At 45.8% G+C, this 18,422-nt stretch overlaps 1 protein-coding gene across 1 annotated transcript in view; it reads left to right on the top strand.

Annotated features, from left to right (window-relative positions):
* Positions 1-233: 233 nt before the first annotated feature.
* Positions 234-18,422, top strand: part of LOC125921924 (astrotactin-2-like) — a 116,097-nt gene continuing 97,908 nt past the window's right edge. Inside the window, exons 1-2 of the mRNA XM_049629728.1 lie at positions 234-247; positions 1,480-1,630. Of these exons, the coding sequence (XP_049485685.1) occupies positions 234-247; positions 1,480-1,630 (165 nt within the window). The remainder of the gene's footprint in view (positions 248-1,479; positions 1,631-18,422) is intronic.

The following is an 18,422-nucleotide window of genomic DNA, read 5'->3' as shown; positions in this document are numbered from 1 at the left end:
CCCTAAGGACAAGGTGAGGCTTTAGATCTACGTACATTAACCACATGGCAGGTCAGCCTCTCCCTTGTCCAGTCCTGTCTTGCTTACTTTTCTAAGAGTATGTCAGAGGGATCCTTGGTAAACCTGCTGTATGCAACTGTTTCAGAGTCTGTTTTCAGAGAAGCTAACCTAAGATTATGTGTTTAGGGAATGAGACCTGTGGCTCACCAATAGAGAATATGAGGACAGGGTAAATGGAGCTGGACAGGTAGGCAGAACCAAATTATGAAGGACCTTGAATGCCAAGGAAACTAATTTAGATTTTCTTCTGTAAGTAATGGAGAACTATTATTAATCAATGAGGTTTCTAATTTAGAGCTGGAATTTGTCAAGTTCTCTGGCAGTCAGTATGGAAGATGGCACAAAAAGGGATCATACCGGAGACAGAAAATAAGCTAGGACACCAAAACCTAGAACTCCACGCCTATGGAGGAAAACAGTGGTAGAAGGATGAAGGATGGTCCACGGGCATCTCCCTTCCTTCGTATTTCTGGATTCCATGAGCCTTACATCATGGGATAATGCGTACTTCTTCACACTGTCCATGGTGTCCCTTTAGTATCTCATGCACCTATGGGCATCACAGATACTCCAGTGCTAGGACATCCTTATTTGGGGCTCTTTTGCCAGAAAATAGCATCCAGAAACTTCTGTCTGTGTATATCCTCTAATAAAATTTTGGCAGATCCACAAATTACGGTACCTAGTCTAGTGTTTTCCCTTGGGAACCTCATTTGGGAGGAATGATGCATTTGCCTAGAATCCTGTGACCTTTCCAACAGCTTTCCTATGGTGTCACTTTTATGCGATAGCATGAAGAGCACAGTTCTGGGGTTCTAGAGTCAAACAGTCCTGTGTTTGTGCCTTGGCCCTGGTATTTATTGGCTGCTAATTTGGGGTAAGTCCGATACCTTGTATAATTTCAATTTATATCAAAAGTAGGAATATTAGGAAGACACCGTTTTGCAGAGTTGCTATGGGGAGGTCTGGAATCTGTAGAAACATATGTAATGTAAGTTAAGAGTTGTATAGTGGGAGGAGCTTGATCTTTGGACTCAGCTGGAACTTGGCACAAACTTCAATTCTGCCACGTTACAAGCTGGGTGGACTTCAGCAGGACATTCAACTTTCTGAGCCCTAGTCCGCTTATTTGTAAGATGGAAATCTCATGCCTGCCTTCCCAAATTATGGGGATTGACGGAATAAAGAATGCAGCGTCCCAAATATATTCCCCTTGATTGCAAGTAGACATTGTGTCATATGATGGCATACCTGTTAATTTTTTTTTCTTATTAGTTTTTTCTCAAATATGGATTGGTATCATTTTCTTGGTTACAAATATCATGAATGATGATCTTAAATGTGATGAATGCATATTTAATTTTTTTAATCTAATGATACACGTGTCTCTGGGGTTTAACCATCCCCTTTGTCTCCAAGGGAGGAAGCGATGCTGTCCACATACTTCGAAACCATCAACGACCTGCTGTCCTCCTTTGGGCCGGTTCGTGACTGCTCTTGGAACAATGGGGGCTGTACTCGAAACTTCAAGTGCGTGTCTGACCGCCAGGTGGACTCCTCAGGATGTGTGGTAAGTGCCCTTGGCCCATGAACATGGTGCTGGCCCAGGTACTAAGACTGCTCTCTGGAGGCCCCTCCTTGTGGGGGGGGGGGTGGCTTGTGAAGGAGAATCACACTACTCATAGCTCCTACCTCTATGTCCTCTTTGGCACATCAGGCTTCCTTGGTTTCCTCATCTGTAAAATGGGTAATTAAACCTACCTTGTGGAAGTGTTGGAAGAATGAAATAGCAGCACTTTAGGGCCTAATATGCAATACATCCTTAAGAGCTCCTGGCCTCAGGTAGGTTTCTGTCCATTTGGGAGTGAGATAGGGCATGTCTTATCTCTGTGAACACAATGGGTCCATGTCAATGAGATGTCTAGAAGAAAACATGTCAGCTGAGATTTTAAAGTTGGTAGAAAGTGGGGAAGTTAGTGGTGAACTGGCTTCAAAAGATGAGTCACCTTCCATTAGGAAAAGAGTGGGCAGGGTGCGTGGGTGGCTCAGTTGGTTAAGCATCTGAATCTGGTTTCAGTTCAGGTTATGATCTCATGGTTCATAGGTTCAAACCCCACATGCAGCCCTGAGCTGACAGTGCGAAGCTTGCTTGGGATTCTCTCTCTCTCTCTCTCTCTCTCTCTCTGCCCCTCCCAGGCTCTCTCTTTCTTTCTCTCTCTCTCTCAAAATAAATAAATAAACTTAACAAAGAAAAGAGTGGGGATGGCCAAAGCAAGGGGATGGAGAAGTATGGCAGACTTGGTTGCATGGGACTCTAGTATCTGGCGTGGGAGAAGGACACAGAAAAATGTATGTGAGGATCTTTGTTGCCTACAGAAGAGGCTCCCAGATTGGCTGGTTTGTTTCATAGGAATGACCTAGGGGGGCTTGTTTAAAATGCAGGTTCCAGGAGCACCTGGTGGCTCAGTCAGTTAAACCTCCGACTCTTGGTTTCGGCTCAGGTCATGATCACACAGTTTGTGAGATCAAGCCCCACATTGAGCATGGGATTCTCTCTCCCCTCTCTCTCTACCCCACCTCCCCGCTCAAAATATATGTTTTAAAAATTAATTTAAAAAATCCTTAAAATGCAGGTTTCAGGGTCCCACACCAGTAATTTTGATCCGATAGAGGGGTTAGGGCCCAGGAGTGTAAAATTGTAACAATTTAATGAGTGTTGTATGTATGGGGAGGCAGTGGTGTCACAGAAGCCCATTTGAGAAACGTCACCCTACAAGCTGAGCTTCTTCACCTGGCATTCGGTGCTTTCTTGATTTGATTTCGGTGCTTTCCAACCTCTCCAGCCTTTTGCTTCATTTTACACTAAGGCCAGTGGAATGAATTCGATGTAGTTGTCTGAACATACTTGCCTATTTAATGACTCCGAGCCTTTGCTCCCGCCATCCTTTTGCCTAAGGTCCTTCCCCCAACCACCCAGCCAGTGTAGCAAACAAGTAGATCTCTTTCCAGATTTGTCTTCTTTTCCTTCCCCATCTTGGCTAAGTGACCACTCTGTTCTAAGGATCATCACTGTTGTCATGCACCTGTTACATCTGCTATATCCTCTGTAATCATTTATAGCACAAACTGCCTTTTTTCAAGTTTATCCTGCCCAGTGAACTGAGGGAGAACCCAGGAATCTGTCGATTTAACTTAACACCCCAACTGTCTGTGTAAACAAGGATGAAAGAAAGAAGGGATGGAGGGAGGAACGGGGCCAGGGATGTGAATTCCTGCTTTGGACTAGAGACCACAGGAAATAGAATACACATTCCACTCTTAATGTTCCTGCACCACAGCTAGGGAAATAGACAGTGGCTGGGAGCCCAATACAAAGAAGAAGCTTCTAGAGATTGAGACAATGCAATTAAACTACATTTTAGACTCAAAGATCAGCAGATCTTCAGAAGTGGATGGGCAATTAGAGATCTTTTTTATTATAATTCTTGGGATCATAAGGATAGAAACTCAGAACTAGTTTAGGCAAAAAGAGTAAATGTATTGGATCTAACAGAAGTCTAGGCACAGTAGGATTAAGGGGTGTAAACAATGTCATGGGATCTGTCTTCTCTTCACTCTACTTTCCTCCGAACCATGTCATTCACTGGACAGCGTCCCCATTCAGTAAGTCCTGTAGGACAATAACATCTCTTTCCTAGTTCCTCCAGCTCTAGTCACAGGATCTCATCTCATTGGGCCACCTTCATCCTCATGCCCATCACTGTACCAATTGCTGTGGTCAAGGGGAAACACTGGGCTCATCCCAGACCCAGTCATACCCGAGACTTTGGCCAAGTGCCAGCTGCACCTACAGTACATGGTAGTGAGTTGAGGGAAGGGCACAGACTCTCAAGGAAAAGTAGGGTACAGGCATCAGAAAGGGGAGTTGGTGACAGCGGCTGTCTACTTCAGAGTATTGCAAACCAACCCTCCATTTTGTGTATTAGAAAAGTGAGGCCCTCTGAGAGAGAGGAGGAATTGCCCTAGTCTTAAAGCCAGTCAGTGGGCATGCAAATCAAAAGGATGTCCCAGATCGTCTGTGTTGTCTCCACAACAGAAAGCTGATATTTCTGAAAGGCATGAGTTGCCTGCCTCTATTTCCTTCTTTCATCAGTTCTGTTTCCCGAACTAATTAAACTCCCTCTCCTTGAAGATAGATGTCCCAGAAGAACAAAACGTCAGAATGCAGAGGGATGCACACATGTGTGTATGTCTAGGTAAGAGTTGTCTCTTTTCCCTCTCTCATCAGCGTGAACTGGAAAAATAAAAAGAGAGAGAGAAAGAACGTTCGTTCCCTGGAGGTTAAGAGAAAATTCAACAGTTTGATGAGGTTGTCAAAGACCTTCCTCCCTAGATTAAGGATTTAATGTTAAAGCTGCAACTCCAGGGCTCAATGGAGGTAAGGCACGCTCTTCTCTGTGCCTTCAGAAAACATGGGGAGACACCCACTTCTACACTGAACTTGAAAATCTCCCTCATTTCTTTTTGGTATTTCTGCATAGAGAAACTGTTTCTTACAGCTCCACTTCTAAGAAACTCAATTTGGTAAAAAAAAAAAAAAAAAAAAAAAGAGTAGTAATAATACCTTATATTTTTAGAACACTTCAGAGTTCCCCAGACATGTCTGCCTCCAATAACTCATCTTCACAACAAACCTGAGCAGCGGGTTCCCCGCCCATGCGGGAAGCAGAGTGACTTCCCAAGGTATCACCACAAGGTGGCCAGGTAGAGGCCCAAGAATGTGTTTTAAGTATTATTCTTCATGCCACAACCATTTTGGCTTGCTTTCCTGTGATTCTGAGTGGAGATAGTAGCGGAGAAGCTTGGAAGGAAGACTGGGCTAAGCAAATTGGGCTTAAGCCCTGCCTTGGTCATCCGTGAGCTTTAGAATCTACGTTCACCTCATTAGCCTCAGTTCCTTCATCTTTCAGAAGGAAGCAGTAGCTCTTGAACTTGTAGGTTGTCTGACAAAGAATATAACCGGAGATGATTAGGGATTCACAAAATGTCACTTATGTGCAAGATGATGAGACCAGGATCGCTGATGTTTTTATGCAGTGGATATGATATTTGGGGCCACGAAAGCTCAGGAGCACAGCCTATTTAATTTTCTATAATGTTTCTGTAACCGAATTTCATTTCCGTTCTGCTCCATCCATTGGTGGTGGAAACTTAATTCTAGTTTAATTCGGGTGCTCTGCCTCCCGCCTCTTCCTGAGTGTACAAGTTCAAAGGGGGCTGATGTCCATCCATGCATGGGGCTGAGGGGTGGTTCTGTACTCGACAACTACCTGACAGTTCTAGCGCCTGCTGTCTTGTCTGGCCCTTGTCCATCACTGGTATTGTGCCAGCACCGCCCTGTTCCCATGTGATTTATACGCATGTGGCTTATCCTGGCATCTTCTGCCTTGCTCTCTCCATCCCCACCACAAGGTCCTTTGAGGCCAGCTGGCTTTGTGCATCAGATAGCTTTACCACCCTGCTGAGGGCATGAGGACAGCAACTCCTCTTGACCACACTGGGGGCATGAGTGTCGAGAGGAACCAGCTGAAGACCTCTTGATTTAGGCCGACCATGAAGGCACTTGTCGTTGGCTGCTGTCATGCCATGGAAGAGCACTTGACTGTGCCGCCATCCCCCCAGGTGCTATCTGGCAAGTGAGGCAGGAACAGTCTTTGCTTTCCAGTCCCTCAAACTCACCTTATCTTCTATAGCTCGTCATCCTCTTTAGCACCTCGTGGGCAAGCCTGGTACATATGAAGTGCAGGATCTCTTTGAAGGACATTCTCTACCATTTTCAAGACCATCTTGTTTCATTTCCAACATTCCTGTCTTCCCATGCTCAAGTGATCCTTACTTCTTTGGGGTGGGGGGCAGGTGGAGGGTGGAGAAGCCAGTGCTCTAACATATCACAGATTTCCCATTACTGTCATTATTATCATCTCATTTTGCCTTCTATCTAGACCTCAACTTCTGAACCCACAAATGAAAAAAAGAAAGTGGGCGCATTTGGCTTCGTTTTCTGGTTCTTCTATGGTAATTCCCCTGGGATACTGTGGTCCTCAAGTATGTAGTTGTCCAGATTGGGAAGGGTCACTTGGTATATGGCGGGCAGCATTATAGCCCCCACAAGGAAATTTACATCCTAATGTCTGGAGCCTGTGAATATTTTAGCTTTCATAACTAAAGTGGAGATTAAATTCACATACGGAATTAAGGTTGCTAATAAGCTGACTTTTAAAGAGGGATATTGTCCTGAATTATCAGTGTGAGCCCAGTATAATCACAGTGTCCTTCATTGTGGAAGGGGGGAGCCAGCACAGAAGTTCAGAGCGATGTAACATTGCCACCTTTGAAGATGGAGGAAAGGAGTTACAACCCCAGGAGAAGTCTCTAACAACTGGGAAAGGCAAGGAAATGGATTCACCCCTACAGCCTCCAGAAAGTCGTGCCACCCTGCCAATACTGTGATTTGAGCCAATTGAGAACTTTGTTGGCCTTCCAGCCTGTGGAACTGCAAGATAGTACATTTGTGTTGTTTTAAACCAGCAGGTTGGTGGTAATTTGTTGCAGTGGTGAGAAGAAACTAATGCAGGGTGAATAAAAATATTGTCAGCGAGAATACGGAGGGTGATCCAAGAGATGCCACGTAAAGAATCATCTTGTTATTTCGATTTTCAATTATTTCTGGGGAGACCCTCACCGCTTGATCAGAGATGGAGGAAGTAACAGTGAATGAAGCATCAGAGAAGGGAGGGAGGCTTGCGTTCCCCTTCGGTGTGCTGAAGGGTAAAACATTGTTATCTATTAGAAATCGTATAAATCTGACACACGTAATGATGTCGGCAAGGCCCAGTTTGAAAAGTAAGCTGTGGTTCCATTTATTCCGTGTGGCAGTACAAACATGGTGAAATTTTAATCACGATAGAGGACAAAACCAAAGAAAACCATGGGTACTTTATCATAATATTGTGTGGAGGACACTCTGGCCATCCCTGTGTGGCTGCTGCCCCTGAAGCATTTTGCTCAGGCTTCTCCTTGGTGTTGCCCAGGTTCTCCCAGCGGGGGAAGCATCCTCTTGACGGCTTCAACCTCAGACAAATCTGGGGATCGAAATCTGTTCTCTCAGCCCCTTTTGAAATGGCAATTCACAGCTTACCTCCATTTTCCCAATGTTTTTCTCACGTTTTATCAGTTAGGAATATGGGAAGGGTTCAGCTGGGTTATTTGTCTCTGATGTGTGACAGGGGGGCCATCTAGAGTTGGAGGATTTCTTCCATGAGGGTCCCTTCACTTACTTAGAAGGTGCCGGAATAGCAGACAGTCAAGCCTGGCCATGCTGGACCTCATCTCTGCCCTGGGGCTGTCAACTAGAGTGCCTGCCCATCGCCTTTCCATCGGGCAGGGCTCGTCAGGCCACAGAGGCTCGGTCTGCAGAGGGAGCATCCCAGGATCAGGTGTTCCAAGAGCAGAGACAGAAGCTTCAAGGCTTCTTAGCACCCAGCCTCAGAAGTCCCAGAACATCATTTCTACCCCATTCTGTTTGTCAGGCAGGTCATTAAGGTCAGTGTAGATTCATAGAGAGGGAATTGGACTTCACCTGTCGATGGGGAGAGCAGCAGAGAATGGGTGACTCTCTTTAATCTACCTTCTTCCTGTAGCATGGACGCATGGACCAGGGCTCCGAGAGTAGGAAGGCACCCTAGAGATCTAACGAGGCCAGTACCCATTATATAGAAAGAAAAACAAAAGCCTAGAAAGATGCAGAAATAGCTCAAGTTCATGTAGGAAAACAGTGACAGAATCGAGATGTGATCCCAAGACTCCTTCCTCCCAGGTGAACCTGCCTAGGCAGTGGCCTTATGATCACCTTTGCCACTGCAACAGTCCAAAGATTTATTCAGCAATAGTCCTGCATCCAGCACACTGAATGGAGCAGGGGAGACAAGAAAAAGAGCCCCACCTTGTTTTCTAAGGTAGCTCAGAAGGCGAGATGGGCTTCAACAGGACTGCAGTGTGGTCTTGAACAAATCACTTCATCTCTGCATGAGAGTATCTCGCAAGGTGGATGTGAGTGCAGAGAGAAGGGGGCTGGGGTAGGAGAGAGGGACGCTCACTAATACTGCGTGCCAACTCACGTATGTCCATGGCAGTTAATGCTTGTAACTCTCCCTCTAGATGGACACTGTTAGGTCCATTTTAAGAAAGACAAAGCCTAGGGGCGCCTGGGTGGGTCAGTTGATTAAGTGTCTGACTTCGGCTCAGGTCATGATCTCACCATCCATGAGTTCAAGTCCCCTGTTGGGCTCTGTGCTGACAGCTCAGAGCCTGGAGCCTGCTTCAGATTCTGTATGTCTGTCTCTCTCTCTCTGTGCCCCACCACTCATACTCTGTGTCTCTTTCTCTCAAAAATAAATAAACATTAATTTTTTTTAAATAAGAAAAAGACTAGGAATGTAAGAGCAATAGTCCACACAGTGACCTGTGTGCAGACATGATTTTGAGTGCTCAGCTTATGATCTAGGTTGTATAATTATCTCTACTTGACCCATGAGAAAAATGGAACTGCCTGGTAGAAAATGAGGGTATGTGTAGAAGCATCAAAAGAGAAGGATGGAGAGGAGAGGAGGGTGGGCACCGGACAGTCCAGGGCCTTCGTAGAAAGTTAGGACTGAGGAACGTATGGGGATTTGCATGCTGGCTCCATCCTGCAGAGTGTTGGTATCTTTTAGGAGGTGTGTCTAGCATCAGTCCCCAGCCCTCCCTTTGAATTCCATACTGATCCCACTCCACCCCACCCCCTAGAAGCCACCCACCCATAATCTTCTTCTCTCTTTTGTGTGTGTGTGTTTCCATTTTGACCTAAAAAGCCATCTGGCCTCCCAGATATTAGGAAGGGCCACAGCACCCCTGATTGCCATGAGATGCTGAAAGAGACAGCCTGCTTCTCTCCATCCCTCATCCTTTCCGAAGGGCAGGGAAGGCACCTCGGAGAATCAGCTGGGTGAGAAATCACTTTGGAGCACAGCCTAGGCACTGCTGACCAGGAGAAGCCCAAGCCTTTGGGCCTCGCATTCTGCCTGCCTGGACGGGCGATGCAGGGCTGAGCCACGGTAAGGCCTGGCCCCTGAGACGTAGTTTCTCCTCCCCAGAAGTGGACTCTTGAGGTTTAGTCCATCCCAGCAGACCGGTGACAGGGGGTATGTTGGATTCATACTACAACCCAGCTGGCTTTTGCCATAGTCCAATAGGAGGAATGATGCTTTGTCACCTTTTTCTTCTTAGAAATCTTACAAATATGCAGAGTCAGAGAGTAACACATCTTTGTAAAAACTCAGAAACTCTTGGGCAGGGAAATAGTTGTTTTCAAGGGTGGAGTGTCTCCTATATCTTGTCCTCATCACAGCACCCCCTGATCAACCAGGTCCATACATGGAGAATTCTCTATATGCCCCTTCATCAGTAATACTGGTACTGATCGTATTATTGAAAGCATGACTTGGTTGATGCTATTGACAAACAAATTAGTGCTATCAATAATTACTGATAGAGATACATAGAGAGAGTTTGAGTGCTGATGATGTGCCAGGCCCTGGGACGAATGCTTGAAATAGGTCATCACATTGGATCCTTGCATCAACCTTAGGAGGTGAGCACTATTGTTACTCCTACTTTGTCCGTGAAGAAATGGATTTAGGAAGCACGAGAAACTTGCCCAAGTCTAAGCAGCCAGAAGAAGGCAGAGCAGAAATTCAAACCCAGGTATATCTAACTCCAAATCCCGTTCTCTTAACTCCTCAGATGGCAACTGTCCACAGGCTAAGGATCGTTCCCCAGGGATAAAGCAGATGTCCCCCAATGTCAGGGAGTGAAAGGAGGGGGACACTCCCTTCTCCCCCTTCTCTTTCAGTGTCTAAAATGTCTTCTTCTTCCTCTGCATCCAGGAGATCTGCAGGAAGATAAAAGAGAATAAGTATCGGAGAAAGGGGTAGGAGAGTAGAAAAGAACGAGATTAGAACTTGCCTATTGACTCTGAGCCTGTCCGTAAGGATCAAACTTTGGGGAGTGAAAAGGAAGGGAGCTGCCCCTCATTTGGGAGCTATGCCTGTCCATCCTTTCTTTGTGAACTCCCAGCATAGTCCTCCTCCCTTCTGGGGTGGGTGTGGCGGCGGTGGGTGGGAGTCCGATATAGGGTTTTCAGGATTATAATATGTGGCTTTCTCATAAAGCCTCAGCACCCTTTTATGATATTAAATATTTTATTCTTCCCATGACATTTGAAGCCTTCTCTAGTTTTTTCCCCTCATTTTATTTCTTTGGGACCCAGATTTGCTGGGTCTGATGGTATTTCTGGTAAGCTGGTTTTATTGTGTGGAAGTCATTAGCTGTTAAAGTCAGGGAGCAGCCCTCGCCCTTCCGAAGCGATGGGTTTTACCCTTTGATTCCTGGAAGAATGGCGTGGGGGAAAGGAGCCCCAGAGGTGGGGGCAGGGAACGGGCGCTGCCTGGTTCTGCCACCTATTGGCTGCAGGAGTGGAACAAATCCCTTCAGGGAAGGCGGCCACCTTCTGTGTGGACTGCGTGTGGGAAGGGAGAGGGAGCTTCAGACCGACCTGGGGAGGGGCCACCGATTGCTGAGTTTCCTTTCAATTCCTGAAATCTATGACTTCATGATACATGTTCTCAGAGGGCAGATTTCTAACATCGGAAGGGCCCGAGGCGGGGAGGGGGAAGGGCAACACTAGGTGGAGGGTGAGGCTTAACTCCTGGTTTGGTGGGAAAGCAAATATACAGGAGGAAAAAATTCTCCATCCCTTTGCTTCCCTTTTGTAAGCATCTCAGGAGAGACGTTGGCATTTTAATTGTATGTTTCATGCACCTGCTTCACAAAGCTTTTCGCCTTTGAAAAGGTGCCCTTATGAGAGAATATATTTACTCCCACCATCACCCCTACCTTCAAGGGGTCAGCATAGCGCTTAAGAGCAGTTTCTGGCATCAGAGAAACCTGGGCCCCAAATCTGCTCTGTCACTCACTAGCTGGGTGACCTTGGGACAAAGTATTTAAGGCCTCTGAGTCTCAGGTTCCTGTTGAGTAAAATGAGGCTGATAATATCCAGCAAAGCTGCCATTGGCACTAACTGAGATAATGCACACACAATGGGCCAGCACCCGGCCCTAAGTAGACACAAAGTATGGTTGCTGCTGCTATTATCTGGTATTTCATGCGCGGGTGATAGGGATGATGAGAGCTGAAATTGTCTGGGGGATTGCTATGTCCCAAAGCGTCTGACATGGGTGTCACCATTGCCCCTTTCTTACAGATGGGAGAACTTATGTACCTCACTCAGGGTCACACGGCTTCTAAGTTCTAGAGCAGGGAGTTTAAGTCAAGCAGCCCAATGGTAGAACCCTCGTCCTCAGTCAGGGCAAAGTCTTCATAAACATCATTTGTCCTGTTGCCTAATACTCCACAGAGGGGACTACTCAATCCCTTACTTCACCTGATTGGTGGGCATTTTGAATGTTTTCAATTTTAATCTGTATTTCTTAATTTTTAATTTTTTTTATTTATTTTTGAGAGAGAGAGAGCAAGAGAGTGCAGGCAGGGGAGAGGGACAGAGAGAGAGGGAGACAGAATCTGAAGCAGGCTCCAGGCTTTGAGCTGTCAGCACAGAGCCCGACGCAGGGCTCGAACCCACAGACCGAGAGATCATGATCTGAGCCAAAGTTGGACAATTAACCGACTGAGCCACCCAGGCGTCCCTTCAGTTTTAATCTATTGTCAACAATGTTGCCCTGATCATCTTTGGGCAGAAGGATTCTTTGTGTTCTGAGTTATTTCTTTAGAATAAATTCTCAATAGTCTGTAAGGCCAGTTTTCAAATTCCATGATTTGGGTGAAGGTGTGGGATGGATTAAAAATAAAAAGGAGCAACACCACCTCTGACTTTCTGGACTCCACCTGTTTCAGGGGTGCTGGTTTTCTTTCATGATGCAGTCCAAGGGCAGGTTAGGGTGTTGGACCCAAAGTATCCCCTTGACGAGGGGAGTGATCAAGCAAAAATGGTACGTTAGAGAGTAGAGCCCGGTGATGTGTGCAAGATGCATGTGGGAGGGGGCGCAAATGCAGAGGACCGGGCAGGTAGGAGGCTGTTGTCACAGGGCTGTTGTCTCCTTGAAGACTGGAGCGGGTCAGAGACCGTGACCACAGAGTTCCCAGTGGTGATGCTGAGCACCTGTGACAGACTCCATGGCCGTTGGAATGCTGATAGTTAGACACCTTTTTCTTAGCTCTGAAATGAAAACCCGGAATCATTGTGTTCGTCTTAACTATGGTAATAGACTCGTTGCATCTATAAGGTGTCTTCCCCATCCAATCTTCAATCTTCTTTTTTTCTTAGTTGTTGTTTAAGTAGCTCGTGCTCATTGTAAAAGAAAATAAAACAAACTTTATTATTTTTATGTATTTTTAAATGTTTATTTTTGAGAGAGAGAGTGAGTGTGCACGTGTGTGTGTGAGCAAGGGATGGCACAAAGAGGGAGAGAGAGTATCTCAAACGCTGAACCTAGTGTGGGGCTGGAACTCCTGAACCATGAGATCATGACCTGAGCTGAAATCAAGAGTCGATGCTTAACCGACTGAGTCACCCAGGAGCCCCTAAAATAAGACCAATTTAAACCCCTGCTGAAATGTAGAAAGTAAAAAACACAAACCAGTGTCCTTATTTTCTTTCACTTGGGTCTCTATATATCTTCCTATAAATTTTCCCCAATGCATATGCAAATCTAAATAAGAATTTATATATGTAAGTTTAAAAATAGAAGCATGAAAAGCATACAGTAGTTGTGTTTCTTTGAGGTAACTTTCTGTGTCAGAACCACATGTCTTTATACAAACTTTCCTTTTTTTTTTTTTTTTTTTTAAGACAACTGGCTTCTTAACTTGATTTTAACCAAAGACAAAGATGAACAAATTGAGGCCAAAAAGCATAGGAACTACGCTTGGCTTGAACTCAAGTGTCCTAAACTCCAGGCTAGGATTCTCTCTCCCACACAGTGTAGTGTCCTTTTCTTTTTATCACACATCTTGGGGCAAATGGATCAGAAATTATATCATCATCATCATTATTACAAATTTGAAAATTTAGCCTTTTCCCTGCATTCTCCAGCTTCTCCCTGAGTCCTGCCTTGTACATCTTCTCTGCTAGCCCAGATATTCTTGGAGACTAGAGAAGTTATCCCAGGGACAGCAGAGAAGCACAAGACCACCAGCCTCAACCTTGAAACCTTTTAGCCTTGGGGTAGCAAAGAGTGAGAAGGTTTCATAAACCCCTCACTCACTAGCCTTTCTTCTCGCTGAGAAGATAGCACCTGAGTAGCACCATAGACATTCCTAGGGCAGTGGGCTGGCTCATCAGAATTCTTCCAGTGCAAAGAGCAGACTTGGCTATGATACAGAGTTGGGTTTATGTGCCGTCTAATCACCGGGAAGCTGTGTGACTGTGGGCAAATTGTTGAATGCCTCTGAGCTTCTGTTGCATTGTCCATAAACTGAGAATGATCCCTGCACCTTATGATGTTGGCCCAGCCCAGTGTGAGTAGCCAGGCATGAGAAGGACCCTGTTCTGTAACCTCCCTTTCCAGGATCAGTTCCTATTGGGTAGGGAGGAGTTTGGTGAGCTAGGAAACAAGGTCCCATGTATGCTTGCTCTTTGACATGACCCAGAAGTTCTCCAGTTCTCAATGGGCAGTGACTCTGTCCTACAATCCAACTAAACTTGGACACTGTGCACCTGGAGATAGCATCAGATCCCATAAGTTACAGAGTCACATCTATAAGACTGCCCCCCAATTCCAGAGACCAGTCACAGGTCCAGCTTGTAAGCCTGTCCTTCTGATTGACCAGGTATAGATGGTAGGTTTTCATGACCCCCTCTTTGGATTTGATTAATTTGCTTGAGTGACTCACAAAACTAGAGAAACACTGACTTCTGTTTACCAGTTTATTGTAAAGGATATTATAAAGGATACAGATGAACAACCAGGTGAAGAGGTACATAGGGCAAGGTGCAGGGAAAGAAGCATGGAACTTGCATGCCCCTTCTTCACCTCCATGTGTGTACTATCTCAGAAGCTCTCCAAACGCCATCCTTCTGGGTTTTTACGGAAGCCTCATTACATAGGCATAATTGCTTACATTGTCGGCTACTGGCAACTGATGTAACTTCCAGCCCCTTCTTCCTCTTACGGGATCCTGAAGGTCCCAGCCTTCTAATCACCTGGTTGGTTCCCCCTGGCAACCAGCAGACCCCAACATTAGGTTCTTTCCAAAAATCACCTCATTAACATAAGTTCAGATGTGATTGAAAGGAGCTTGTTATAAACACTAAGAAACCTTGTTTGCTCTCATCACTTAAGGAAATGCCAAGGGTTGTTTTGAGAACTCTGTCTAGAAATGAGGATGAAGATAAAAATATACATATTTCTTATTATAAATCACATTATCATGCATGGGATCTTTTTCTGGCTTTCATTGATCTTCAAGAATTTTTCTTGCCGTCATTGTAAGGAAAAGCGATCTTAGAAGCCCACTGTCATGGGGATGGTACAGACCTAGGTAATAAAATGACCCTATTCCTCAACATGGTTCTACTTGTGTGTTCTTAGCTGAGCCTCTTCTGCTTTTTACAGATTCTGAGATTTGAGCTTAATTTTGTCTGGGGCTCCTTCTTTCCCCCCAACAGTCCACAAGTTGAAGCTGTGCTTGGGTCTGGAGAGGGGAGACTGAAGATCAGCCTGTATGATAGTCAATGGCACCTGCGCTCCTCCCCCCACTCCCCCGGGAGAGCTGTTCTTGCACACACAGTAAACCTTAGGGAGAAGACTGAGGCCTCCATATGGTGGGATTCTAGGCAGCAGCACTGTAACCAACCTCCACGATTTTGTTGTCGCCTTGTTTAGATAATGAGGCATTTCAGCTATAAACTTGCTTTCCCTTTTTCAATTATAAAGGCATTATATATACATGTAAGGATATTTAGAATACAGAGAAAGAAGAAGGAGGAAAAATATCACCCACAGTCATGTCATCTCCAACAATCACCATTAACAATTTGGTATTTTTGTATTTTCTTTCTATTAGTGTGTGTGTGTGTGTGTGTATACACACACACATATATATGTGTATATATATATGTATATATATATATATACACACACACACACCCACACACATATATACATACATATGTACATATATATATATATATATATAGAGAGAGAGAGAGAGAGAGAGAGAGGGAGAGAAATGTGTCAAACATCACATGCAGTTTCATCGATAGTAATTAAATTATGCAAGTCTCCCGGATGGCTCAGTCCGTTGAGCATCTGACTCTTGATTTCTGCTCAGGTCATGATCCCAAGGGCATGGAATTGAGCCCTACGTTGGGCTCCACACTGAAAATAAAACCTGCTTAAGATTTTTTCTCTCTTTCTGCCCCTCCCCTGCTCTCTTTTTCTTTCTCCCCCTCCTGTCCCTCCCCCCTCTCTCTCATAAGTAAGTAAATAAATAAATGTAGTAATTATGTGATACCTATCTATTCACCACCCAGGTCAAAACTTCGACTACTGCCTGCATTCCAGAAGCCCCTTCTTAACACACTTGCTGGGACTCCATTTCCCGTTTTAGCCCTTTCTCCCCCTCTATAAGTAGCCGCAGCCCTGACTTTTATGATAATCAAGTCCCTTATCTTTTCCATGTAGTTTCCCCATTTATATGTACCTAGAACCACAATTTTATTTTATTTTTGCTTTTCGGTGATGAATTCTCTGGCCTTCAGCACATTTCACTAAGCTAGGTAAAACTAATCTTCTCTTTCAGTTGAAGCAAAAAGTGGTTATCAGCTGGTCCACAGTTTCATTCAAATTTTAGCTGCATTCAGGATGCATCACCTAAGTCCCTCCTGGGGTGGGGTCCTCTGCTAGGCTCCAAAGTCACAGGGGTGAGTTGCGTCCTGGCTAACAAAGAGCTCAGTCGATTTACCTAGCCAGAAATTGATATTTCAGATCCCACCATGCAAAATCACATGTGGATGCCTCTTTTTAGCACATATGCAGGGTAAACTTTCTCCTTTCTGAAAGATTCCCTCTGGTGTAGACTCGGGCCTGGACCTGCTTCTTCCTGTCCTTTGAGTTTTTGGCACCCACACGAGCATAAATCCCCCCCTCCCCCCGCAGCTAGTCCAAACCATGCAGGCTTCTTCTAAGGCATATCTTTAAATGTTACATCCTGAGTTCATCTCGGGTGAGAGGAGAACCTTTTAGGCAAGGGGTGGGGGTAGAGAGAGAAAGAGAACCAATGTCTTTTGAGCTTTTAAGTGTAACTTTGGATCTTGGAATCCACACAGCACACCAGCCAAATGGCATCACCATCCGCATTCTGCGAGTGTAGAAGCCAACCCAGGAAGGGGAGTAGCGTGCGTGCAGTGCCACTCATGTTGGGTTTGGCGGCCTTGGGATCAGATCCCAAATCCGAAGGGCTCCTGTCACCTTGATGGATCGCTGATCTGGGGTCACGTTGGGATTGGAGGCCTTGGGATCGGAACCCAAATCTGAAGGGCTCTAGAACTTTGAGGGAGCACTGGTCTGGGGTCAGGTTTCCTGCTGCACAGATCCCTGTTGTACTCGTTAATGACACTGAGTAATGATGTATTAATATTCTTATATGCACAGCAGCACCTCCACGTGGGATTTCCTGGAGAGTTAGGTGGGTGGTGTGCACGTAGTCCTGGGTCTGGATGATATTTATAGTACTCAGTACATAGCAGCTAGGGGCAGAGTCAGATAGGCTGCTGGGGAGGGCTTGAAAATAAAGACTTGAAGCACCTGCAGTGAGGCTGGCTAGCTAGTGCTTGCTGTAGGTGGCAGGGATGGGAGAGGGTCACTGCTGGTCCTTAATTCTTGGCTTGAGTTTCCTCTCACCCCCCCCCCCACCACTCCCAAAACACTGGACTCTGAACCTCAGGGTCTAACATCTATGGCATCTGTCTCCATTCAGGGGTAGATTTTTTTTTTCTTCGTTCTCTTAAATTGCTCTCTGCAACAACAAAAAAATAAAATATGCAAACCGCCCAAAATTACACTCAACATACGCTGAATAAATATATACCCACAGAAGCATATGTTCAATGGCTGCTGCTCCATGCTTTTCAAAGCCAACTAGCTTATAAAATCATTTCTCACGCAGAGTCCGGGTGATCGATGAGAAGGTGCGGTGTGAGGACACAGCCACAAGCTGCGAATAGAGTTTTTAGTTACAAAGGATGGGGAAGGGAATGAGCCAGCAAAACCTAGCAGCCATCGAAAAGACCATGTCTTCAGCCTGTCCTGACAGAAGCCTGGCCCCCAGATCTCTAGCTCACTAGTAGGCATAGTAGCGGGGGAGAAGGAGTTCTTTGGGACCAGGGTCTGCGGGGTTCAAATCCTGGCTCTGCCACTTACTATATACTGACATAGGTTGCTTTAAACCATGTTGAGTCTTAGTCTCCCAATATCAAAAAATGAGTAAACTAATAGGACCTACCTTACGTGGTTGTTATGGGAGGAGGCCTAGCCCAAGGCTTAAGGAAACAGACCCTGGGGCCTCCTTTCCTGGGTCTGCCGCTTACTGGCTGTGTGACCTTTGGCGTGCTCATGAACCTCGCTGCATCTCAGATTCCCCATCTGGTAAGTGAGCTTGGTAATAGCATCCACCACCTAGGGCTGCTTTGAGGAGGGGCCGAGTCAGCGTGCGTTCAGCGCTTAATGTGGGACCTGGCTCGGCAGTCAGTGCTCAGATGATGTTGGAAAGCCATTTTTGCCAGTGCTGCCCTGCACATCAGTCTGTAGCATGCAAACGTTGTCAAAATTCTCTTGGCTCTGTGCCACTCACAGGGAGAACAGGGACATGGGTCTTCTTAAAACTAGAAGAAATTGGAGCATCTATAATGTTGACCTGAAGCAACGTCATCTCTCCTTTGTAAGCCTTACTTTCCCATTTGTGAGTGCTGACAATAACAGTATATACCCTCTTCTGAGGAGCTGGGGAGCTGGAATGACATGCCGGGCATTGAGGGAGTGCATGATCCATGTCTGCTTCCCCCCAGCACCTTGGCACCACAGAGCGCCTGACCCAGGGGAAGGGGGCTCGAGCCCCGTCTCGGTAGCAGAGGGCTCCTTCACTGGGTCTTGCCGTTAGCCCGGAAGGTGCAGCTTCGGAATGGTGCAGGCCTGCTGAACCTCAGCTCCGCCCTAGGTGCTCACTGTGTGACGCAGGGAAGGCCCCTT

Source organism: Panthera uncia, chromosome D4 (assembly GCF_023721935.1).
Source record: "Panthera uncia isolate 11264 chromosome D4, Puncia_PCG_1.0, whole genome shotgun sequence".
NCBI classification, from domain to species: Eukaryota; Metazoa; Chordata; class Mammalia; order Carnivora; family Felidae; genus Panthera; species Panthera uncia.
This window is presented reverse-complemented; position numbering and strand designations above follow the sequence as displayed.